At 37.0% G+C, this 27,759-nt stretch overlaps 1 protein-coding gene and 1 long non-coding RNA gene across 2 annotated transcripts in view; both read left to right on the top strand.

Moving 5' to 3' along the window:
• The window catches only part of SDHA (succinate dehydrogenase complex flavoprotein subunit A), a 160,783-nt gene that overhangs the window by 70,470 nt on the left and 62,554 nt on the right, over positions 1–27,759 (top strand). The window contains exons 6-7 of the mRNA XM_072412019.1: positions 8,134–8,282; positions 24,290–24,414. Coding sequence (XP_072268120.1) covers positions 8,134–8,282; positions 24,290–24,414 — 274 coding nt within the window. The remainder of the gene's footprint in view (positions 1–8,133; positions 8,283–24,289; positions 24,415–27,759) is intronic.
• On the top strand, positions 8,326–19,701 carry LOC140331212 (uncharacterized). Its single transcript, XR_011920891.1, has 2 exons — positions 8,326–17,172; positions 17,486–19,701. It is a non-coding gene; the product is annotated as an uncharacterized lncRNA (long non-coding RNA).

Raw genomic sequence — 27,759 nt, 5'->3', positions numbered from 1 at the left:
GGTTTAAAAGTATGATACCTTTGTTCCTTTTTCAAGTAAGTTTTTTTCAATCAGTCTTGATGCTAGAATTTCTAAAGCCTTCTTGGATATTCCCAAATCACATGTCAAATCACTCAACTCATGGTGATCAAATCCCTTACGAACCTCTTCAAGTCCTCTTCAATTTCGAACTCTTCATCATTGTTGTCACCTAGTTCATCACCATAATCATGTACTTCAAGAAGAGGGTAGTGTAATGAAAACCGTACCTGGGATTTCATCTGAATGAGCCACTGAGCATATACCGATGGTAGGCTGGGATACTCAAATGTTTTTTTTTCTTGGTATATTCTGAAGTTTTTACTATACAAAAGTAACAGTCACTGAAATGATCTCCTGGCTCTCGCCAAACCATAGGTATAGCAAATGGCATCTTATCACGTGTTCCCTTTGTCCTCATCCGTAAAACCTCGACACACTGTTTGCACACCTCATGAGAGGCCTAAGACTTATCTTGATCACCAAGTTTAACTTTGAAATATGCCAAATAGGCTTGCTCTACAAATGTGCTGATGTTTGCCCTTTGACTGGGAATGCTGAAACTGCCACAAATATAACAAAATGAATCAGGGTTGTTTAGGCACTTACGACGAGAAACACCAGGGCCAGACATGATCTGAAAGAAAGGAAATACGTGTTTAAGTAGAAAAATAAATTAGCTGTGAAGAAAATACGGAAAATGTTCATGTAAATAGAGGTGGGGGGTGATTTTGTTTTGAAGTGGTTCTTCAGCGGTGCCACTATGTCAGCTTTCAGGGAGTTGTAGAATTGAAAGACCTTCCTCCATTTGACCGGAGAGTTAAGGCATTGTACTTGTACTATGGTAGATGAGAAAGGGAACAGCTGTCCAGAGCCAAGATCATGAAACCATCCCCCCAGATAAGAGCCCAGGGGGTCAGAAGAAGGATCCCAAGAAGATAGCGGGAGCATCCGAGGGAGGCTCAGGTAGGCACTGACCAAATGGACCAAATGGTCTCCACATGGGAGGGCATGTGTACCCCCTCCCACTCCAGAGCACCCAAAACTTGAGACCATTATAAACATATAAAGAAAAGCACCAGACTAGGCGACATGTCAGGTGCAACAAAAAGGCATGTCAGAAAGAATAGTGAAGCAAGAACCAATGTAAGGAAGGAAGAAAACATAGGTAGCATCAATGCATAACATACTAAACTAGAGCATCTTGCTTTTTGTGTCTTCTGCCTACATCTCCCATACTTGCACTGAGCCGGTACAAGATCGAGTGACATATGCTGCTCTATTTGTAAAAAAAAAAAACTCTGCACAAGTGAGATTGGCACTTTTTTTTTCCAATGACTGAAAAGCCCCTTCTGTGCATGCCTGATCTCGCATACAAAAGAAGCAGCCCGAACCCTCCTGGGATTCTTGACGTACGCATCCCAGGAGGCTCTGCAAACATTAGTATGTATCCAAATATGGATGCCTCCAGTATTATGGTATAGTTAGTTCAAGCCAACCCCAGAAGAAAACTGTTTTGTTACAACATATAAATTGGTAAAAAAAAGAGGGATTTGTGGCTTTAAAAAATATAAATTTAACTAAATATCTAGTAGCTCCCAGATAAAGTTTTACTAACGCAAGAAGAAATAATGTCATGCATATACACATTTATATTTTCAACAATTTGAAATGGGGAGAGAAGTCTTGGTTCCTGATGTGTTTTGCTGTTCTGGCATCTTCAGGTGAATCCATTGCTAGTTAGCAAACAAATTGAAAACTATATGGGTTTATCTCAAGGTCACTTCAAATTAGATACAATATATATTTAAAATCCAAACATCCAAAATATGAACTTAACATGTTCCAAGTGAACCTATGTGTGAAACGTTGTCAAGTGATGGTAAAACCTAAACAATGATAAAATTAGTACAAAGATTAGAGTATATTTGTTTTTCTTTTTTTACACTTATACTACTTTTTGAGTACTGCCAGCACCATAAATAGGAAGAAGTTCCAAGTTGAGCAAATGTCCAAACAAATATTTTATATTTGCAGTATTGAATGTGTTTATAAATTTCTTTTGTATTCTACGAAGATACATATGGTGAATAAATAAAAGGAGGATGCTTACACAAAATTTGAAGTTAGTTTGCAACAATATTATACTGGAAAGATTTAAGCCGCAAATGTTGTTTCTTTCAAAAGTAGAAGGGGTTAATGCAACAGTTATCTCTTCTAAATGGGTTAACTTTCCTGCTTAAATAATCAAAGCTTTAGCTTTGTTCCCTCCACGTGTTGGGCTAAGCCCATTTTATAAAAATCATAGCAGGGAATCAAGGAGTAAAAAAAAGTTTCCAGGCTTTGGTACCCCCACTAGCTTCTTTGCTTTGAAGAACTACTCCATCTCTCTCTTAATAGTTGTAATTTACTTTATAACGAAGACAAACCTCTGCGATTGCCCACCTAACGGGATTTGACAGCAGTCCACGATGTTTACCCAACCTTTAATTGAGAGGTTCCAAATAACTAGCTTAACATAGGATATATATATTTTTTTTTTTTTTAAGTAAGGCAAAGGGCTCAGTTCTTAAAAAGGTGTAAAGAACTGCCACCCTATCCGTCAAATAGTTTACTAAGGAGTTAATACGTAAAATATATATTTGTAAGGTACAGTATCTGTTTCTAAAAAAGCTTGCAAGGCACAGGAAAAATCAAAATTTCCCAAATTGGAAAAAGGGTAACATGGCCATTTAACTGAAACCTTCCTTTGATCTTATGCCATACATACCAACAGGAGTGCAGAAGGGGAAGACTTTAGGAGGTAGCAATTCTTTGTGCATGACAAAGCTAAGACTTTGACCAGGAACCATTTGCTGATCTAAATTTGAGTAACAGGCTGTTGCATGTGTCCAATCCCTTATATATCTAGTAACTTCAGCCAAAACTACAATTACACAACAGGAAAATCAAGACCTCCATTTTTACCAGCTATTGTAGCCATGCTCTCTTGCCTGCCTAAATCAATCTAAAACCTTTGTAAAATAGGTTGGGGGGTCTTAACCACCTGGACGTTTCTCTGATGTCTAGATTTCTGTACCAAAAGCCGTACACTGTTTTTCATGAAATTTTTTTTTAAATTGTAGACCTGTAACTTACAGAAATATGTCCAAACAAGGGTATAGATATGAATATAAAAAAGTTTGAAACACAACCATGTAAAAAAAAAAAAAATTAAAATTAAATAAAAAACACAAAAATCAGCTTAAACAAGAATACATAAATAAATCAAAAATACTGAAAATGCAATAATTCGGTATACTGTATAGTAATATATTTTTCTAAAACACCTCCCTAGTGTGGTAAATTTTAAAACAGAGTCCAACGTCGCATACCTATAGACAAAACCACATAATTATATTTTGTATTATTTTGTATTGTATTTGAATTTCCCGCTACGACCCCCGTCGACGGGCGCATGCACTGACAACATCAGGAATCGCCAAGGGACGCGTTTGCGAACGCTGGGTGTTCTAATTGTTTCCGAACTTCCGTGTAAAAAGTGTTATATTTTTTGCATGGAAATTTATTTTAGATTGTAGGCTATAATTCACCAAATTTCTCAATAATTACTTATAATTCACTGAATTACCACATAACTCACCGAAATGTTCAAAATTTTATAAATTTATTAATAATTTTTTTTTTTATAAAACAAAAAAAAAAATCTTAAATAGTGTATAATGTAATGTACCTGTACAGTAGCTTATATAATATATATATATATTTATATATAATACAATTATTTATATATTATATAAAGATTTCTTTGTATTGGACTCAATACAGCTTTTTTGTATTGAGTTCAATACAAAACTATTTTAATTTCCCGCCCCGCCTCCCGCCCGCACCGACGCATGCAGCGACGTCACCGGGAAAACCCGGAGATCGTCACTGCACACGCTGGATGAAGAAAGAAGAGGACAGACGTGTCCGGAGGAGCTGCAGGGACAAGGTAAGTATTTTTATTTTTTTTCAGTTATATGTTGCATGACAATCGGATTGCAATATAACGCTTTTGGATCAATTTTGGACAATCGGATTGCAATATAACGCTTTTGGATCAATTTTGGACAATCGGATTGCAATATAACGCTTTTGGATCAATTTTGGACAATCGGATTGCAATATAACGATTTGTTTCAGCCGGGTGGTAGGAAGCTGTAGCCGCGTGGTAAAAAAGGGGGTGTGGCAAAACACGGCAAATTTAGTGCTCCCAGTTGTTTATGCCATGGGTATCCAGTATCCTCCTATTGTTTCACTGTTCTACCTTCTCCCAATTATTTGTTACAACTTTGTAATGCCCCGTTAATATATCCAATTTTTCTATTCTATGTATTTTGCCACAACTGTCCTATGCCGTGTATTGTGCCCCAACTTACTAGTGTTCTAAGTTTTAAGAGTGTAATCCTTTTGTAGTAGTGTAATAGTGTAATGAATGTGGTGTAACAAGTTAGGCTTAGCTCATATTAGCAGCAAAAAACATTTACCCCTTCTGAGTGACTTCTGGCAACTGCTAGGCACCTAGGATTGGTAACAGGCCATAAGTGCTAGGCCCCCAGGATTAATATTAGGCGGTAAATTCTAGGCACCTGGGATTGGTAACAGACGGTAAGTGCTGGGCAACTAGGATTGGTAATAGGCAGTAAGTGCTGGGCATCTGGGATTGGTAACAGGCGGTAAGTGCTAGGCTTTTTCAGAGCTAGAAGTTTTTTAAGCAGCAGTGGTTCCTGGCATAAGGAATGGACAAATGTAACCTTACTGCCGGTGTGAATTCAGGACAAATGTAACCTTACTGCCGGTGTGAATTCAGCCTAACTTTAGATGTGCTCCTGTGTCTATATTTAGTTAAAGTGAACTTTTGTGAAAACATTTTTTTTTTCACTTGATTCTTTTACAAAATTAGCCCAGCAGGCCCATGCTGGCTCAGCTTCCACCTTCTCGCTGATGCTCACTTGTACGTCCAATGCTGCCTTGCATTGCGCATGCATTAGATTGAACACTTTTTTTTTTTTTTTTTTTTTTACATTATAAGAAAGCCTCTGAAGGTGCATGTACACAAGGAGCAGTGCAGAGCCTCTTGAAATATGTGACACAAATATCCCAGGAGGCTGTGGATTTCAACTTCGGTCTTTACCGACATGGAAGTGAAGACTGAAGGGGAGAGGTCCTCTCCACAAAAGTGGAAAAACAAATGTGGCGATGCTTTAATAGCATCATGCATGTGATATCAGATGGGGACAAGACAGACGGTGACCCCCTCTCATCACTGCCCATATTCTATATAAAAACACTGTCTGTGAAGTTTATCCGCAGTGTGTAATATCATCGGCAGTGCAGTGTGATAGCAATGTGTGTGTAATAGCTGCTTGTCATATTCTGCAGCCTAACAACTCGCTGTGTTCAAACCTTCAGATCTCCTAAACCGTTCATTGTATTGACTTGCAATTTTTAAGGTACACGTGGAAGTATAGGAAACTGAAACTGTAGGTGCAAGTGGGGGACACTTGTGGCTAAACCTTTTTAAAATGTAATTACTATGGCATTAGGAGAACATAAATCTACATAGCAAAAATTGCTGCCTGCTCTGTTACACTTGTACCTATATTTTTGGTTTCTTACACCTCCCCATTTCCCAATTGAAGTTCGGAATGTTAGTTAAGTGGACAGGAATGTGTAACAGGGCAGGGAAGCCCATTTTGATGTGCAGAGTGTTTTATGTTCTAATGATGCTGTAGTAATGAGATTGTAAGGGGAGAATGTGCCCGCCACTTGCACTATGTTTTCAGTTTTGTACCCCCACCAAGGTCGGCCTAACCGCCTGGTTGGTTAATACTATAGGCAACATTTGTGGGTTATAAAGAAGCTTAGGGAACACCACCATTTTATACTGATTCTCCCAAAATTTGAGAAAGTTTAGTTAGTTCATGTCTGAAGTTGGGCTTTTACTGGACCCCATAGTGGTAAAATGTTTGCTTTTTGGGGATCGATCCCCCCAAGTATTGCAGCTTTTCCTTACATAATAGTAACAATGGCTCCAGATTGGTCTAACGCATTTAGTTATTTATAAAGTCCAAAATAATAGAGTAACCCAAAACCAAGCCATACTGTCAGCAAGTTTAATATGGCTAGTAAGCTTTTTGGTCTGGCTAAAATAAGCAGATAGACCACAATGTGTACAGAGGCGCTACTTTCCTAATCATGCAGAGGTAGCCAGTCTTATGAATCTGTGAACGGGGTAGATGTCGCTTCCCCCCTCGCCTTTCCAGGTGATTAGATGTAAAAGTAACAGCCAGCTGGTACATGAAGGCCCTGCTAGCCACTTAAAGCGGAACATTCATAAAAAAACACACACACACATCTTTACTTTCACAGACCCTTTCCTTCTCAACTGACTTTCATTTGGTCCCACACAGTCTTTAAATCTTTCTTCGTCCCAGGAACCAGTGGTTTCTTCCGTTTGTCACCCAATCTCACACTATCCAAAAAAAAAAAGGGAAAAAAAAATAAAAAGGAACTGTGCATGCGTGCCATCGGCACTTTTTACATTGCACGAAAAACCCTTCTGCGCATGCCTGAAGGAGCCAGCCAGAAGCCTTCTAGGAAACGTACACATCCTGGGAGGCTGCTGGTTTTCCCATTCAGTTTTTTCTGCCATGGCACTAAAGATAGAAGGGGCCCCTCCCCCTTTTTAAACAGCCTTTTTAAAACATACACATTTTTAAACTTTATATAAGAGGGGTTTCAACCCTTTTTTTTTTTTTTTTTTCAAAATTTCTTTATTTGGTTTTCTAAAATTTTTGTTTACATATACAACGCTTACAGGATCATGGGAAAGGGAAATAATAGTAGGCTTAAAATGGGGAGGAATGGGAAAAAATATACCACAAGAATGTTTACAGAAATCATCATATATCAATTTAAAGTGACATATAGTACCATAAACATCAGCTTTCTATCTTGAATAATAACAAATTACAATCAACATAACCGTAATGGGGCTACGGTAGAGTCTAAAGAACTCATTATATGTCTGAGCAAATTTATTTAATTTTCTAGCAAGACCTGAAGAAACCACTTAACAGGAATGTAATATTCAGAAGCAACATATCAATTGGATATGTTAATTATATACCAGGAGGAATATTTATATTAATTTATAATACCAGCTTTTTTAGGTCTCTAAATACATTGATAATTATTTGGTACTATTTTTGAAGAAAACGGGTTGTAAAATCACCATTCCGTTGTGAGTCTCCAGCATTTCTCTATAAAAAAATGATTTTCAAAGATGTTATCAGATGCTCAGTAGAGGGAATAGAGTGGTGAATCCAGGTCGATTATCGCCCTCCTGGCTTCCAGGAGACAGATGTTAATCCAGTCTCGTTTAGCTCTAGACATGGTTGTCAAACCGGGTTCCCTTTTATATAAAGTAAAAAATGTGGTGATAGGTCTGCTTTAAGTATGTAAATATGTCTCCTTTTGAGGTTAGTTAGGGCAGTTTAGATCAGGTGTAAAGCTGATCTCTGGGCCAACGGTAAGTATGTTTGCAAAAGCCATTTTATAGCTTACCTGAAATAGATTCACCACACTTCTATTCTTTGTGACCTGCCACCACTTCTTTCTCCTTTAATTAGGATTAACAGTTTTGGATTGTAGTTCTAACTGCAGCATTGACATTACATCAGTTCTTCGTAGAGTTGGTGAATCTTTTTGTGGAACCCCCTAGATCCTTCACCACCTCTCAAGATGATTGACACTCTGACTAGCAGTGTGGACAGCAACAGAGGAAAAAATAATTTCCAATTTACCATCCTCAAACCCTCCTCTGTCTTAATAACTATAGACCTGGGGAATCTTAGGGAATGTAGTTGCGAGTGATCCCTCTTGTGTGTGGCCAAAAATAGAAACAGTTTGGGAAAAATACTAATGATGCATGGTAAATAAATTTGGCAATTTTGGGGCTCTCTTTTACCTTGGTCTTTCTGCTTCTGGAGTTCAGCTTTATTTATATAAAACGGTAAAGGCTTATTTATCTGTACAACACAAAAATCATTTTTTCTTTTCTTCCCTTAGTCTTTAAGATATGATACCAGTTATTTTGTGGAGTATTTTGCCTTGGATCTCTTGATGGAAAATGGGGAATGTCGCGGAGTAATTGCCTTGTGCATGGAAGATGGATCCATACACCGTTTTCTAGCCAAGAACACCGTTCTAGCCACTGGGTAATACATATATATATTTATATCAGAATGTGCTCAATTATCTTACAGAGATTACATCTATTTCTAAATGTTGGTCTAAATCACCCTTGCATTTAATAAAATTGCAACACAAAATTCCACTGTAATATAACTGCTGAACAATTTATTTTTACAGATTTAAATATAGATGTTATATATCAGATGTGATATATTTTGCATATATAGATGCCTAACATAATCTTCAGATCTGTTCTTTCCTCAGTGTACAGTGGAGGACACAGTAAATCCCTTGCTACTAGCACTACAAACTTGTGCTTTTGCAGATTTCTCAGGGCAAGACCCAGTGCCATGGAAATTTTCCTGTTAACTGGCACATTTCAAATGGTCTATATGGTTCCTTAATTCAGAGTCTGTATAATACCCCTTTCAAAAAACTCTCCAACATCTTATCTACTTGGATACGATATCCTGGTTTGGTTAGATACATGCTATAAAAATGACCTATTTACCTAAATTGCTTTACTATTTTAGGGTCCTGCCCCTCTTCTTTCCTAACAAAGTCCTTAGGATAGAGCAGTATAAACCTAATTTCATTTTACACCCGCGTAAACCCCAAAGGGCTAGCCACATTCTCTATCACCATACATGGTATGGGTACCCAGTGTTCCCAACTCTATAACTACTAATTGGCCACCCATATTGCCGCACATGTCTACCTGCATGTTCTAGAAAGTCTTGCAATCCATTTCTATATTTTGATTTGGCTTTCCCTATTCCATTTTTCTAGGCGTGGGGCAGATGTGAGTACCCCCAGGTTTGGTGGAGCTGTCCGTTAATTCAGTCTTGTACAGAACTCTACAGTGTCCTACTTCTACTTTCTCGGAAAGCTTTCTTTTTTACATTATATACTGGGTTTATTGGAATCCCAGAAAACTTTTATATTGTCATTTATTAGTGACTGCTAGACTACTCATTTCATTTTCTGTAACAAAAACACATCTCCTTTCTTGATAATGTGATTAGATAATGAAATTAGTCAACAAACTTATGCAAATGGAAGACTCAAGGCAGTAGATAGGGCCAAATATATTACATTTAGCAGATTTAAACATAAAATACCATCAAATCTTGAAAATTATCTGCTTTCTTCTCAATATCCTCAATTCAACACCTAGGTCCCTTTTCAAATATGCCATTTCAGACCTGTAAGTGCCCTCTTAACCATATGTGTATGTTCAAATTCATGCTTGGTGGCAAAAGGACCATCGGAGATGAGACAGTAGATCCTAATTAAGAAAATTTGTTCTTGCAATAGAGAAAATCAAATGCTTCGCAGTTAAAGCACAGAGTTTGTTACTTTTGTTAGCATTTGTTAAAATAATTTGTCTAAATAGGTTTTTAAATCTAAGTTTAAACCAAACGCTTAGCTAAGCTTCGAGATCTTGGTCTCCTGTTTTGCTGCTACCCACACAACCTGCAAGAGTACCAGGCCTGGTCCCTACTGGATCTAGATACAGGGGTGGTGGTTAAAGCATGACCTTTAGGCACTGGGTCTTGCTTGGGTGGTTTTCCAGACCAATGGGTGATGATTTAATTAGCTACAGTGTGCTTTCCAGGTCCATAGCTGTTGGCATTACTACTGTATTTTCTTTTTTTTTTTTTGAAGACTCCTTTGTAGTAAGGCCAGCTGGCCCTGCCATGGTAGCTCCTCTTCATTCTTGGTCTGCTGGATGCATTTCCTGTTGGCCCAATTGGCACGTTTACATTTCTGGCCCTATGCCAGTTTTATTTTAAAGAGATCAGGTCTGGGTAAGAAATAGTATTTTAGTTCAACAACCATGTTGCATGCTGAGACCATAACACTAATAGTGTGAATAGAATAAAAGTGCTCGGAATCTGGATAGGTACTGTCCGTTGAGATACCGAACTCTCGGCAAGATGCTCATTTTGACGATGTGTGTATGATTGAACCATGAAAACAGGTAATCCATTTAGGTCTGACTTTGTTAGATAGTACCGAAAGAAAGTTTAATTAGAACAATTAGAATAAATCATGAGACATTAATTCCCTTTATTGGCCCCAGAGGCATACCTAAATAAATACAAGAGTAAAAGCTGCCACTGTACTTTTGATGAAAGGGGGCAGAGGTTGGTGTTTTAACAGCAGTCACATTTTTTATTTATTGAACGCTAAAGCCAATTAAAAGGAGTATTTAGAATTCCCTAAAAAAAATATAAAAAGGAAAGTCAAGCACAGTGATGCTCCTTAGCATTTTTAGATCCTTCAACAGATTCCCAAGATGTTTCACAGAATATAACTGTTTCTGTTTTTCTGATGACATATAGAGAATTCATTGAGCCTCCACCTTTAGAACCTGGACATATATCTTAAAAGTCAGGTGCATGGTCAGGGAGGGTAAGACTGTTAACTGAGCAATGCAAGGTTAGGGCAAACTGGCATATCTAAAAAAAAAAAAAAAAATAGTGAATTCTGATCTAAGGTAGATGTGGTGATGAGTAAAGATATAGTATAGCTGTGGGATTTAAGATGCACCAGACATCTATCAATTGATGACAGAATAAGCATTGCTTTAAGTCTCTGTGCTCCAGAAGGGAATGAGCCAGTGGTTGTAGATATTTACTCACGTTTGGCTAGTTAACCAAGTACCTTAGAACTAAGTGAGAGAAAAAACACATTTGTTGAAACCTAAAGGAGTTTAAAGAGATATTTTAGATGTTCTTTCTTCAAAAATACTTCTAAAACAGTTGTGCCAATCCCTTAATATTAGCTAAGGATAGGAAGTAGGAACCTACCTAATCTTACTTCTTATTCTTAAAGTCTTAGCATTTTAACTTCTCCAAGAAGAAAACCAGTGTAACAGATGTGAGCAAGTTTCCCTTCTTTAATCTCGCATTAGAGATCTGGAGAGTGCATTGCAACATTGAGGGCACATGATAACCTTGAGAGGAGTCTCCTGCTCACTGAGCAAGCAGTTAATGGGATAAATGTGGAGGGTGGAGAGTCAGGATGAGCAGGTAGGGAACTGGGTTTTTTTTGTTAGAGTAATTTGTAGGTGCTCCCAGAAAAGGAAGGCCAGCCCTATGTTTGTGCACCCAAACAAATGTGCAAAGGTATGTGAAGATGTGTGGTTGCAGCCCTGAATGTCACCCCAAGAGCCTGAAGAGCAACCCATATAGTAGTGGTGGGTAAGGCAATGCAGGAAGGCGTAGACATATTGACAAATTGTTATCCGAATTGCTTAATCTGAATGGTTTGCGGTCTCCCTAGTGCCAGGGTTCTGCAGGTGTTGGGCAAATTACTGGGAGGGGCTGGGCATGACCCAGCTCTCTTGGTTCATGTTGGTTAGTTTAAAGAACTAGGCTGCAAGTTGAAGGGAAGGACCTCCAAGGTCAATATTTTCGAAAATATTTCCTGTGTCATGCTCAATGCAGGAAAGGCAGCCAGAGCTTTGACAGCCTAAATGCCAGAGATGGTTAGCATCTAAATGTAAGGGGGTCTGCTGTGCTTAGGGTCAAATTTAAGGAGGAATATTAAAGACAGGAGAGAGGGGGTGGGACAGTTGAAAAAGGTGGTCGATAGATTGGATAGGGCTTAGTCACCAGTGGAGGGTGGATTGGGGATAGTTGGGTTGAAGGTTATGGATGAATAAGTTTCCCATGTTACACACAAACATTGGCATGCACAGTACTATTGGTACTGAAAAACAAAAACATTTGGCAAACATGGTTAGTAAATGCAGCAATAGTTAAGAGTCTGTTCACCAATGCTAGAAGTCTGGCAAGCAAAGCTGAATCTTGGCTTTGTTCTTCAAGTGGTGGTATCTGTCTGTATTTGAGAGGTGACCTGAAAGTAAATGTGAACAAAGAAGTTGCTTATGAGGATGCATAATACACAGGTAATAATTGTCAATTCAACACCTAGGTCCCTTTTCCAATATGCCATTTTTAGACCTATAAGTGCCCTCTAAAACCTTAGTGTTTGTTTCAAATTCATGCTTGGTGGCAAACAGACTATCAGAGATGAGACAGTAGATCCTAATTAGGAAGATTTATTCTTTCAACAGAGATAATAATAAAAGTTTTAATAATCAAATGCTTAGCATTTAAAGCACAGAGTTTGTTGCATTTGTTAAACTAATTTATCTAAATAGGTTTTTAAATCTGTGTTTAAACCAAACACTTAGCTAAGGTTCGAGATCTTGGTCCCCTGTTTAAGTGCTAACCACCCAACCTGCAAGAGTATATATAGCTATAGCGCCCCCAATGCTATAGAAAAGATGGAGAATCAACAAATTACCGTATTTTCCGGCGTATAAGACGACTGGGCGTATAAGACGACCCCCAGCTTTTTCAGTTAAAATATGGAGTTTGTTCCATTTTTAAAAAAAAACAGTAACAAAGAAAATTTTTACTTTAAATAATAGAATTGTCTACCATTCTATGTAAAAATAGTCACACAGCGCCACCTAGTGGCTGATTTGTAAATCACACTATTTTTTAACAAGCATGTAAATGTATACCGCATGGCTCACAGCGTTTCCCGAAGCTCTGCCGGCTGACCCGAACTCGGATCTTCTCCCGGTTCAGGGGATTGGTAAGTACCCGGTGTATAAGACGACCCCCGACTTTGACAAACATTTTTTGGGGTTAAAAAGTCGTCTTATACACCGGAAAATACGGTACTCAAATAAAAAGAGCTGCAAATGTTTGGTCAGTGGTAGTAATGGGTGATTTTAACTACCCTGACATTGACTGGGGTAATGGCACTGCAGGTACAGAAAAAGTGTGAAAATGTATACAACAAAACTAGTAGAAAATTCTTTTGGTGGAGATCTTCAAACACATCTGTATTTCTACAACCTATGTGCTAACCCTCAATATTATAGAGTAGAACAATGAGAGTAAGAAAGAAAAAAGCAGGGTTTTTTGCACAAAAAGAAAACTTGTATTAGGTGTATCAATTGGTTATACATCAATTCACAGGTATTAAGGACAGATTAAATTACAATTGCCATAGAAAACAAATTAGTGATATACGAATATATATGAGTTACATATAGTTGCATAGTTGATAGTTGCACCCGACGCGTTTCGCCTAGTTAGGCTTCCTCAGGGGTAGTGGCTTTACAACAAGTGTTATGGCACTGATAGTGTTAATATCTAGATCAATAAAAATCTGTGTAGGTAAAACGAAAAGACCCTTCCGCAAACGTATTTATGACCATGTATATTTAATCAAAAATGGCAAAATCACCACCCCTGTTAGCTATCATGTTGGCAGGGTACATCAATTTGATGCACACTGCATTGTATTTGCTGCATTAGAACAAGTACAATGCAATCCCAGGGGCGGTGATTTTGACAAAAAACTTTTACAATCAGGGACAAAGTGGATTTTCAATTTTAAAGCTAATTACTACCCTGCACTTAATGATACCTTTAGTTTTAAACCATTTTTATGATCCTTAAAACAATCATATTTAACTGACAGAGGTTATTTCCTCTGATCCTTAAAACAATCATATTCAATTTAACTGACAGAGGTTATTTCCTCAGATTTATCACACACTAACACTTACGCGTATATCTCAATGATAAACCAGGACTATATGTCTTTTGCTTCATAACACCATTGCACTGGTAACCCTATTACAACAAGTACTAAGTATATAGTTACTTTATTTTTGATACAACCTCAGGATAACAGCTCTATTTGAATAACATTATGATTTCTACTAGCTCTAACCCTTTCTTGGCCTGTGTACACTCTGGGGAGGATTGGCGGGGTGAGGATGGTCTATGTTATTCCCAATTTTCCTTTATCCGCCTTCTCTTTCCCCCTTTCTTCCCCCCTCCCCCCCCCTCAGGTCCACTCGACTTGCGGGGGCGCCTACTCTCTAGATGGACGCCGCTGATTCCCGCCCCATACTCATTTTGGATGGGGGGAACTTTCCCTGCATTTCCCAGTATTATTAGACTGGGATTCATCGCTGCTCGGCGTTGAGCCGAGTGAGACGTGCGGTGGGTCCCCCCTCCTCCCTTCTCATCTTCATAGGACACTTGAGACGGCGCATCAGCGCCGCCCTTGTCTTCCTACGTCACTCAGCCGGCGCCTGTGGTCTCCACGGACGCCGGTTGCGTGCGCATGTGCTATAGAGGGGGAGGATCTCCGAGAACGCTGTCTACATATTAGGCGGCGTTCTCTCAGATCTCCCTGCTCCTCTGCACTCCTACCCACCGGGACCATCGTCTCTCTGCCAATCTTTTTCCTGCCAATGACAGGATCCGGAGGATACAATCCCAATTATATCAAGGTATTATTTTCTACTTTTATTGATAAACGTACCTTACTTGTTACTATTCTTTAATAAGCCCTAGCGCCTACATGGTTTACCTAAAAGTCATTTATGCTCTCTATACTTCCTAGGCATCAAAGTCCTATATGCATTTACCATTGCATCACTCTGTAGAGGAGAGGATTACAAATTTAGAACATTTTGCAAGAAATTACTATGCCAACCAACAGGTATTATATGAGGTATTCTTTACATTAGCTCAGAATGACCAATTTGATAAACATGGTGATATTGGGTGTGGTGTGTGTGTGGGATGGGATATCCCATAATATGGGGTGTGCCATGCTACACATACCACCATACTCAACATTATGCAAATTGTTTTTGTAATTCATATATATTCGTATATCACTAATTTGTTTTGTATGGCAATTGTAATGTAATCTGTCCTTAATACCTGTGAATTGATGTATAACCAATTGATACACTTAATACAAGTTTTCTTTTTGTGCAAAAAAAACCCTGCTTTTTTCTTTCTTACTCTCATTGATCTACTACATTTAGTACAAGATAATTTTATGGTACAGTTTATAGAAGCCCCAACCAAATAAGATCTTTTAATAAATGTGCAAAGAAAGGTAAATCGGGGTCACAGTGAGCATAATGTGATTTCGTTTAATGTAAGTTTTGAATAAATAAGTTACATTTTAGGATAACAAAATTTTCCGTTGGTAAGGATGGCAGCTCTCCATAACTTGGACCAGAGGGGAATATTGTCAAAAAACACCAAACAAAAATTATGTTCTATTTCATTACTTTTTATTGATTTAAAAAAAATACAACAATTTTACATCCCATTTAGATTCAGGGAAACTTCTTACAGTACAATCATCATCTATATTTAATAACCTCTTTTTAACCATGTCTCTTACACTTTTTAAATACAGTAAAACACACAAAAAAAACTTCACACTTCCACCCCTCACTTCTATAATTACTTATGAGGACCTGTTTATAAATCTGCCATGGATTCAAAGTTTGTTCAGAAACATCTATTATTTAGGATACATGTAAGTCTGTCATTTATCATGATGCAATCTAATTTCTCTTTCATTAAACCCAGTGGAATATTAGTAGATTTTAAAACTTTTTAGATGGTTATTCTTGGAGCCAGCAACATGTGTATAACCAGCTTTTAATTGAACTGGATATTATATCCATATTAGTTAAAGCACTTTCAGGCAAAATCCTAATCCTAATTACCTTCCTAAATCAATTTGAAGTACCTCTACGCTACTGACATAAACACCACATATGGACCTTTTTTATTTTTTTTCTATTCTATCTTTTCTATTTCCACACAGTTCCCGAAGCATAAAGAAGATTATGAATTAGAATTCTATTTATTAATTCAAGCAGGCAACACGTACCACCTCAAAACAGTTTTATAGTTTTGTTCAACCACAAAGGAATTAGGTCAGATTTTCCACAATTCACCACTCATCCTACTCACAAGATAGCCCCAGGTCTCTTTTTCAAGCTACAGCCAATTTAGAATATTCCAATTAGTGTAGATGAATATTATGATTATACTCCGAAACTGTTATCTCCTGAGATCTTCTAAACTGTTATCAACTTATAACCAAATGATTTAAATCCTCAATACACAGAAAAACCCTATTTACCACTTGAAACACATACATTGAGAAAGTTTACCTACTTGTTCTGCTTTATAATATTGTTATAGATTAGGAACTTCCAAATCCAAAGTTTCGGCACCAAATGTCAAGGAGAAATGTATCTTTTTCTTAAAGAAACATCAGCTGTTAGGTTAATATTTTGAGCTTAACAGAACAGACACAGACATCAGTGGATCTATAGAGTTGTTCTGATTTATTCAGAAAAGATGGTGTTATTTATACAAAGTAATATAAGTGGTACAGAAAAGTAATTAAAGGTTTAAAGTGATAAGCAGAGCTGTGGAATCTGAGTCGAGGAGGCTGAGACAATTTTGGGTACCTAGAGTCAGAGTCTATAAAAAATGTTCTGACTCCCGATAAATTTAAATTATAATAAAAGAAATACAGCAAGTGCAAATGTCCTGTTTCACAAACAATAATCATAATTAAGTACTTCTCTGATGTAAGAATAAAGCATAGTTGTATTTCTACTAGTGTGAAGTTTAGCTGAGCTAATATACAACCTGAAATTCACATTATTGTAATCTGGATTATGTACATCACAAAAAGTGTTTTCATTTTATTTCAGATATAATGTATTTAACAAGTTCATTTGAGTATAAACAAGTGTATTTATATAGGTGTAGGTGAGTGCTATGGCCTGATGCGAGTTCAGGTGTCTTGTCTGCACTCTTCATATATGCTCCCATCCAGGGCTGAACTTTAACATCATTTTGCACACCATCTAATACCAGGAAGTTAGTTAAGTGGCCCCCCTGGCCCTGCAGCCTCCCACTGCCCTGTCTTCAGCAGAAGATCAGCAAACAAAGATAAAGGCAGCAGCGTTTGCTCAACTTCCTCTGTCTGCTAAAAGAGCTTAGAAGAACTTGGAGGAACAGCTTTTTGGATTCAACTGTAAGTGTTCATGATTATTTTAAAACTTCATGTCTGCTTGTGTGTACTATGATGGAAGGCTGTGTGCATGTTTCTGGATAAAACTGCAGGGCTATGTGTATGTTTGTGTGTACGGTGCAGGAATGTATGAGTGTGTGTGTATAGTATATATGTTTCTGCATGTTTTTCTGTATTGGACAAATTATGTCTAGGTTTAGTGCACGGCTATAGCCTATTTGTGTGTGTATAGTGCCGTATTGTATTGTATACCGTGTTTGTATTTAAATCAAAGAATATGCTAGTTAGTATAACATATTTTTTATGTATATTTTAGTGAAATCGGAACCCCATTCACAATGGCAAATAGTCTGTCAACCAACACGATAAAGTCTGCTGTTTATGAGCACTTTACATTATCAAGTGATGGGAAACATTGCGTGCCAATGTATTCTTGACGATGATGTTGAAAAACAATGTGATGCAAAAATTAGCAGTTGCAGTGGGTCTAACCTACAAGAGCATCAAATTCGAAAAGACACTTGCAGCGTTTTCATCCTAAAGTGTTCGAAGTTGTTAATGAGAAAGATATCAATGAAAATATTCCATCTACTTCTGGAATAAAAAATCTACTGAAGACCAAACACAACTAAGAAGATTCTTTATATCTGACAGTTACCATAACAATGACACCATAAATTTCAAAAACCACATTATTGAAATGGTAGTAAAGAAAAGTGTACCACTATCCTTCTTTTCACAGCCAGCCTTTTAGGCCTAAATGGAGAAATGGCTAAAAAACTTGGTGTTTCTCTGAAAAGAGAAAGTTTAAGGAAAGCTATAATTGAAGAGGCCAAATGTAAAAAGGAAGAACTAAGAAAAAGTCTGAAGTGACATTTTGTCTTAAAAATGGATGCACGCGCACTTCAGAGTCAATTATTTTGCTATTAATGTTAGATTTGTTGATGAAAATAATAAAACAACACGAACCTTGGGAGAAAAGGACACCTAGGCACATCACAGCATTGACTATCTTCAGAGGTTAGTGGGGGAAGTTCTAGACGATTTTGAATTTAAAAAGGAACAGATTCTATGTATTGTGACAGATAATGCTTCTAATATGTTAAGCACAATTGTGGAAATAAATAAAGTAGATTAAAAAAGTGACTCGGATATTAAAGAAAGACAGTTCCACAAGTATTGGAGAAAGTAATTTGAGTGAAAGCGAAGATAATAGTGACATTTTGGATAACATTGTTGAAGAAGCATCTAAGCATACTACTATTCAACATATGCATTGTGCTGTTCATACTCTGCAACTTGCAATAAGAGATGATTTGAAAGATTCTAATGCAGCTATTCTAATTAGCAAATTGAGGCAAGTAACTGTTGCAGCCAGGGCTCCTAAAACAGATGATATTTTGAAAAGACGTGTAGGAAAAGGAGCCATTTTGGATCGAACAATACGCTAGAGAAGCACTTATTTGATGGTGTAAAGCGGTTGCTTGAACTAAAAGACTTTCTTGAAGAACTGGACAATGAAAATGATTTATTAACTGAAAGCCAGTGGACACACGTAAAAGAACTAGAAAATCTACTTTCTAACCCCTTTACTGTCAGCAAGAGTTTGCAATCTGAAGATTTAACACCTGGTAAATTCTTGAGATGGAAGAGCTTGATATATTGCCTGAACAAAAGTGGAGGTTTAATAGCGGATGGCATTTTATCTTCAATGAAGAGAAGATAGAATATCTTACTGGATATTCATATCTTGTTAGCTGCAATTTATGTTGCGCCAATGAGCCAAATTTTGTTGAGCAATGACCAGACTGATACTGCAAAAAAGGCCCTCTATGATATAGCTGTTCAAAAAAAGGGATTACTACCTGAAACATAGTCACTGGATGAAGCACTGATAACTCAGGATCATCCTCTTCAAATGAAGAATTAGACTTTGATTCCTACTTGGACAAAATTGAACTTTCAACAGTAAAGCGACGTCGCATATGTGTGAAAGCTAAAGGACCAGAAAATGTTCAAATAAAGAGATTCCAGCAGGTGTTTTTAAAGAATTAAAAAGAAGTAGATAAGTATGATCACTCATCGAAAATGACTGTAGAAGAAGCCATCTTGGTTTATTCCAAAATTATTAGTGTTGTAGCTGGAATCATAACATCAATGCCACCCACCCAAGTCCGTGTTGAAAGGCTATTTTCAGCTCTAAATATAATCAAGTCATATTTAGGAGCTTCTATGAAAGAGGATCTGGCAGAAGCAATTCTGTTTCTTAGAACAATGCTACATTGAGTTAGTTTTGGATTGCATTTAACAGCTATTCTACTCTACAACTATATTCCAAGTTTAATATATAAACTGTTTTAGGTTTTCCAGCTTTTGATTTTGTTCATGTAGTTAAGCTTTGTTTTTGTTTTAAAACTACCAAAGAATGTGGTTCATATTTTTAAACTATTTTTAAAGTTCCTGTTCTTGATTTTTATGCATGCAATGCTACTGCTTTTTAGCCACGTAATAAAAACAATAAATAAAACCTTATTATTTTAATTTTTGTCTTTTGTTTAAACTGGCCAATACAGTAGAGCGTCAGCTTACTAGCCAGTAGTTCTGTGGTTAAATGGCGTGTATGTTGCCTGCCTTCAATCAACGTGGAAAATATATTAGCATATTACAGGGTTTCTCAATTTATCTTCACACTTGTGCATTCAATCTTCACACTTTTGCAACCAAACATCACAAAAAATGTAGACCCCCTAATTATTCATAAATCAATAAATTATTATGAAATTAGTTATAACACAATTAAAGTTTGCTTGCAAATTCGTGAAGATAAAATGAGAAACCCTGTAAATATAGAGGAGTCGGAGTTGGTGGTACCAGAAACTGAGGAGTCGGAGTTGAAGGATTTATCTACCGACTCCACTGCCCTGCTGATAAATGACCCTTCAGGAATCCTGAATGATTGATGGCCCTAAACAATTTATTCCCTTTGTTCTTATTACCTTAGACCAGTGTTTCCCAACCTTTCTTAGTTGCGGCACTTATTTTACAATTAGAAAAATCCCACGGAACACCACCAAAAAGTCAGACACGTAAATTAGCTACCTGCTGCCATCTAGTGGAAGAGTTTTTTTTGGTTCTGCCTATCACTATACATCGCTGGTATAGACAAATGAAGACAATTTTTTTGCAGTAAATAAATCATTTTGGGACCAATTACCTGAAATTGGATAATTTCCCACGGTACACCCGAAGATCTCTCAAGGCACACTAGTGTGCCGCGGAACAGCGGTTGAAAAACACTGCCTTAGACAAAATGAGAAACTCCACTAGTTGTACATGATGTTCACCCAAACCCCCCCCCCCCCCCTTCTCACACACACACACACACACACACACACACACGATAAAGTAATTTTCCTTCTCAGCAATGTGTGCCCCCTCCAGGTCTCTGTTAAATGTTAAAATATTGATTAAGCACAAACATAATAAATATATATATACACACACACTAAAAACAGGAACTGACAAGGCACTAAACAAAGTGCAGTACATAAGAGTAATATAAAATTAGCATTTAAGAAAATGCTTCACAGTCAAATTTATTCTGATATAAAAAAAACTATTGATATTTAATAGTGTTCCCCAAAAAAAGTTGAAGCAATTTTTGAAAGACTTTCTTTTTCTGTATTGTTACCCGAGAAAGATCAGTAAAATTTGTATTGCATGACCTACGATTGTGACCTCAGTAAGGGGTTTAACTGCCCTCATAACGTTCCTGACTTGCTTTGAAAAAAGTCAGGCATCATCTGATATAGCAACCCCATCTGATATAGGAACCACTAAAGGTTCAGTTAGTAGCTGCTCAATAAAATCTTTGGTCAGTGTCTCCAGGTTGTTAACTGATTTAGGTATACCTCAGATCCAAAAGTTACGTCTGTTGGACTGATTTTCAAAGTCTTCAATTTTGTTTTGTGCCATCTCTAGTTTGGTATCAAGCGTGTATATAGAAGGGGTATTTTGAATAACCCAACTAACTTTTTTCATCTACTTTATGCAATCAAGTTATTGGCCCAAGGATAGAAAAATCATACTTAAATTCAGCAGTTAATTTGTGAATAGCTTTGTCCAGCTCCTTTAAAAAGTCAGCAAAAGGAGCTAACTAAACATCATCAACCAAATAGGTAGTTTCCGCTTGGCGACCTCCAGAAGAACTTGGGATTGGAAGCACTTCAGTATCATATGGATGGCTTAACTCCCTGAAAAGGCTATTAGTTTCATGTGAAGATGAAATGAATGCCGAGTCCCCTATGTCACCCATAACATGTATTCCCAAAGACATCCTATATGGACTTGTTTCCATTACATAGTTTTATGTGCAAACACAGAAATGGTACTTGAAATCCCAAACACAATATCAATAACAAAGATGTTAAAAGCAAAATGTTCCCAACACTGAACCCTTGGGGTACACCTCTAATAACCTTAGACCAAGACTAATTACTGAACCTTTATACCCTAACTTGTACAATAACCATCCATGGGGTACTATGTCAAATGCTTTTGCAAGGTCCAAGGATACAAGACCAACTGCTACTCAACTGTCTACTTGCTTCATCAAAAAAAAGAAGTACATTTGTTTGACAACTTTAGTCTTTCTTGAATCCATACTGGCCATCACTTATATTATTATTTTCCAGCAAAATTTTAGAGCAAAATGTGGTTCTTTATTAAACTTTCTAGGATTTTTCAACTATAGAAGTTAAACAATACCAGTGTATGGTTGACAATTACTTTGCTGCCCTTTATAAAGATAGGTACCACATTGGCTTTATGTCAATCCAACTCAGCCATTTAAGGACAAGTGGGTGTAATCCATTCATCTTATATATTATCTAAGTGCTGCTCGATCATATCAATTTTGAGCCATTGTGGTCCGTTTAAAGCCATTTAGTGGCATTGCTATTTTTATTTTGCTTGTGAGCGCCACCATTTTCCTTTGTAAACAGAGAGCTAAAAAAAAAGTGTAGTAAAACGCCTTTTCTTCATCCCATTACCAACCCCAGACATTTACGAGCCAACCACGTGATAGAAGGGTAGGTGTCCTTTTTAAATTAAAAATGTAATAATCCTTTACAAAAGTAAAAGGCCTATGTTATTAGACGTTATTAGTCATCTGGTATTTTTTATATTAAAATATTTAAAGCATTTTTTGGGGGTCTGCATTATTTTCTTTGGAAATCTGTCTTTTGTTTTTAATTTTTGCACATTTGATTTCCTTCTTAAATCTTTTGTAATGTTCATATTTTGAAAATAATGAAGGTGACACTTCATGTTTATATTTTTGGAATGCACTTTATTCTTTATGGCTTTTTTGTAGCCATGAAAGAATAAAGTGCTGTTTGTGTAGAATAGACATTCCCATTTCTGTTCAATATTCTGTCCAAGTCAATGAAAAATTTTGCTCTCTTATCCCCCCTGGCAATCCAGTTATGTCCGTATTTTTGTCAAAAACGGTACATTTTTTTGCGTGGAAATTTGTTAGTTTAATATTTTAGGCCTTTATTTCTTGGGAATAACTCCCGGGTGTGATAAAGTTTGAAACACAAATCATAAATTATAAAAATTGCTTAAAAAAAAAAAATTATAAATAAAATAAGCTTTATTAAAAAAAAATTTTAATTTGTCCAAAGGGTACAATAATAGAATAATTTTTTGGTTTTATGATTTGGATATATTTTTACGTTATCACTGAGATCAATGTTTTAAAAGCACATTACAGTGTAATCGGCTTTTAAATTTCCAGCCAAGCCACGCCCCCCCCGACCCCCCTCATCCGGCGTATTGACGCTTCGCGCATCACATCGATCACACCAGGGATGTGATGCAGAAGCCGGCCGTGGATCGCTGAGGACGCTTCTGGATCGAGTGAAGCAGGTAGGATTTTTTTTTCCCTACCCCAAGTGCGGTTCGGGTTTAACGCTTTTGGTATGTAAAATTCACCACGAGCCACACTCGGGAATACTGCCAAGGTAGTTAAAATGTAATGTTTTTAACTTTCCTGTTTCTGCCTGTTTACAACTTACATTAAAATAGGTTGTTATGGTCATTTCTACCCGGATTTTCTAGTTGGGCTTTTATAAACTGTACAATATCATTGTCTTGTATTAAATCCATAAATTTACAGTCCTTTCTGTCTGTGTAAGTAGAATCAAAAGGTACTTCAAAAGAAGTAATAATTTGAGAGTGTGCATGGTTATGCAACCAGTTTATCATATGTTTTTTTTTTTTTGTTTACATTTTTTTTCTCCTAAGAGAATTGTTTGTTTTTCATTTGAATTGTACATATGATGGGTAACATTTAAAGGTGGGAAAATATTTGAAATTATTTATTTTATAAAAGACAAAAATTGTGGTAATTTAACAGGGCTGTGTATATTTTTTATGTTCACTGTAGTTTTGAAATTACCTTCCATATGGATCCTTTTCAGATGGTGCAGGTAATTGCCCCATATTGCAGGGGAAATCTGGTCCAAGAGCCCTCACTTTAGAGAAAGAGGCCTGAGCCAGATCTAGGAGGCCAGGAGTCTAGTTGCTTGGCATCAGGTACCGCAGAATGCTTAGGTGCCATGTTCGTCCAGTATTGAAACTGTCTCCACAGTGCATTCTTAAAATCTACATTTATTAGCCAACTACTAAAGCTGGCTGATTGAGAGGAAGGGTTTAACCCAGAGGGGTCACCAAATTGTTTGCTTTTCTAGGTGCAGTGACTGAGCACATACCTTGTGGTCTACCATGCCCACCAGTGATTTCTTAATTTTTTTTTTTATGATAAATGAAATAATTAAAAATGCATCCAACTATTATTGTTTATTTGGGAAGAAACTAGCATGAAAAATGGACATTGGTTTAGTTATGGTTATAATGTGTATATAGTATATACATAATGTCTTCCTTATCTCCCTTGTGACTTTTGTTGTATGTTGGCTTTGTGTGAATGTGATTCTCAGTTTTTACTTGTGCCCCAGAACATCGTATTGCCAAAAACATTTTCAAGTCCTTCTAGTTTTAGCATTGAATGAGCTATAAATAACTGTAATTTTCATTTTTACTGTCATCATTACAGGGGTTATGGACGTGCCTATTTTAGTTGTACTTCGGCACACACATGCACAGGAGATGGTAATGCAATGGTCACACGAGCAGGGCTTCCTTGCCAAGACTTGGAGTTTGTTCAGTTTCACCCCACAGGTACAGTTCCTTTTTATGTCCAACTTTGGACATGAAATATCAGGACACTCAATTATTTTGCTAATGTATAAGAATTATTTTGCACAAAAAAATCCAGATAATAAAAAGTCCAAATAGGATGTGCAAATTATGTTTCTAAATATTTAGCTTTGGTATATGTGTGCATATCTTTTTTGTGTCTATATAAAATGGCTTCAAGAAAGTTTTTTGTTTTTCTTTTACCTTTTTGTTTGAGGATAAGCGTGAAATAACCAAAACATACATTAAATATCAGTGACATGAACAAATGTGACGTACAGATGTCTTATAGATAACAGGGGTTTACAGAAAATATAAAGAGAAAGATGAAACAATGTAATCAATACTTGCACAATAAAAGGTGATACATAATGAGTATGAAAGATTTAATTACCCAGGTCAACATGTCATTTTCATAAGATATAATTTTATCAGGGTTTTGTTGTACTTTTGATGTGAACTTCAAATCTGTGTTCAGTTTTTCTCTAGCACGTCTAGTTTTTGGAATGCAGCGAATCAGCCTAAAGCAGCAATGCCATTTGCAATCCTGATGGTCTGGAGAGAACTGGGAGACTTGCTAATCAACTGCTATTTTTGCCGCGTCAACAAAAGGGGATTCTCAGGTAAAATTAAGCACAAAATTGTATATCCCAGCCTCGATTCTGCAATTAGGCTTGCTCCCCATGATGATTCATTGCCAATTCCGATACCGCCACATGATGGACTTGCCTCTGTAGAAGGTGATGAGGAATGCACTGGAGTTGCCCCCAGTTACAACCCTGAAATATCTGATACGGACTACTTGGCTGATGAAGATTCAGAACCTTTACACAAGCAGAGCTGAATGATCTTGTTCGTAATCTAAATCTCACCAAAGACAAAGCAGAACTTCTTGCTTCAAAGCTTAAACAGAAGCACTTTGCTTTCGAAGGGTGTAACTGTAACTCACTACAGAAAACGAAATCATAACTTGACAACGTTCTTCACTAGTGATGGCTCACTGTGCTACTGTCATGATATAAATGCACTCTAACAGTTTTTCACAAGAGCATGTTCTATCGGAATGTCGTTCATTGATTCCTTAAAAAAAAAAAAAAAAAAAAAAAGCTTGAAAGCAGTCTTACTGCATAATGGTATTTCCAAACCAAGTTTACCGATTGCCCATTCCGTTACCTAAAGTAGTCCCATGACAACATGAAGTTACTACTTGAAGCAATCCAGTAAAAAACACACCAGTGGAACACCTGTGGGGATCTAAAGGTCATTGGCTTGCTGTTGGTAATGCAAGAAGAATTCACAAAATATTGCTGTTTCCTATGCCTGTGGGGCAGTCGATCTACGGGAGACCATTATGTCAAGCGTGATTGGCTACCAAGAGATACCTATAAGCCCGGAACAAGCAGTGTCAAGTTTCTGCCTTTGGTTGATCCACATAAAATATTTCTGCCACCTTTCCATATCAAGTTAGGCTTGATGAAGAACCTTGTAAAGGCCATGGGTAAATCAAACTCCATGGGTTTTCGGTACCTCATTGAGAAGTTTCCAAACATAAGCACTGCAAAAATAAAGAGAGAGATATTTATAGGGCCATAAATCAAGTCTGTTTTGCAGGATGATGTTTTCAAACAATCTCTAGAATTCTTCCCGGAAAATCCTGGTATGGTAAGTGACGAACAAGGAGAACGTTTTCACCAGGACATTCAGTTAATGGAGCACCGGTATCAAAGTTTCTGGAACAAAAGTATGATGGCTGACTACTGCTGGATGCTGTACCGCGACAATCCAGACAGAGTACACAAGAAAATCCATACTCTAAGAATTTCTGAAGAAACAATGGTACCTGACTGACAGTGTTCAGTAGATCCCTACCACAGTATGCCTTATTTGACTTCACACTGAAGATGTATTAACATATACTTCAATAGTGCTTACGTTTTAGTACAAAATACATGCATGTAAAATGATAACTATAATGGGGAAAAACTAAAAAACGATCTGAAATCTGCTTGAAAAAACGTTTTTAGAAAAGTTTGCTGTGGTTTCTGATGATTATCGAAACTAATTTTTTGTTGACCTGTGTCATTATCATCCACTAAGACTTCCAGAGGAGTCGAAGTTATTCTAAGGATATACCATGATGTATGTTCAAAGATTCCCGGGATATGTTGTTTGATAGAATAGGATGGGTTCTCTATAAATGATTCCCATATCTCAAAGAATTTTATCCGAGGTGGATTCAGTCCATGGCATTCGAAAAACATGAGCCAATATTTTTGTAAAAACGCAAGGTTGGTGGAGCTTAATATAGCTACTGGTGCAAGATAGTTTTTTGTGTTTTTTTTCTTGGCCACCAAGAAAACAATAGATAGCAACATGTGACTTCTCCTGGTAATTTGTGCTCCGAGGTGAGTGTACCTAATATTGCCACATAGGGGCATATTTAACTAGGTAAGAGGTAATATAGCTACTAATCATCAAAATCATTCTATTTTTGGAAAATCCCAAAAAGCATGGTACAAATCTGCTCTTTCCCGTGCAAATTTGGGACAATGGGAGGAGGAGCTAAATTCCAGGGCAAGGTGTGGTGGGATTTATGCCCCATGAAAAACTTGAGACATTTCACTGTAGATCGTTGTTGGGAGGATTGGCAATGCTTTTAAGAAGGCACTAAAAATGTCTGCTTTCAATTTTGCAGGGCAATGTTTGGACCATTTGATAAGACCTACTCCCTAGTAGTGCAATCTAAGGTTATCCTAATTCATTTTAGATATGTGATCGACTTATTACGGGGGTTTCGTACTGTGAGAGTAGGTGATCCAGAGGGGTTTTCCAATTATTTGGAGACCGAGATTTAAGCACAGTTGAGGTATAAGATTGCATTTGCATGAAAACATATATTGTCGATCTCAAAAAGTGATACTCTTCAAACTAGAGGGGATGCTTCGTATTCATGTTCACTAGTGATTTGATGGTTAAAGTTTGGAATAAGGATTCATTTTTCGTTTTTATTTTTTTATTAAGATGTAAGTAAACAGACAGTGCAGTAGCAGTTGATATAGTGTACTTGGACCACAGACCGTTAATATGCAAGTTAGGGTCAATAGGTTTAGAAAAGTTAAGCCAGTTCTCTATCCATGTACAGATTGAAGACTGCATCCAGAGAGCTAGAGATTAATGATTCATACTCTGAATCGTCTAAGAATATTGGTGGTGTACCCCAGGGTTCAGTGTTGGGACCTTTACTGTATTACATCTTTATAAATGATAAAGAGTTTGAGATTAAAAAGTACCATTTCTGTGTTTGCAGATGACACCAAACTATGTAAT

The sequence above is a fragment of the Pyxicephalus adspersus genome, chromosome 5 (genome assembly GCF_032062135.1).
Source record: "Pyxicephalus adspersus chromosome 5, UCB_Pads_2.0, whole genome shotgun sequence".
Classification (NCBI taxonomy): Eukaryota; Metazoa; Chordata; class Amphibia; order Anura; family Pyxicephalidae; genus Pyxicephalus; species Pyxicephalus adspersus.
Note: the sequence above shows the minus strand (reverse complement) of the source record. Positions and strands in the feature narration are given on the sequence as shown.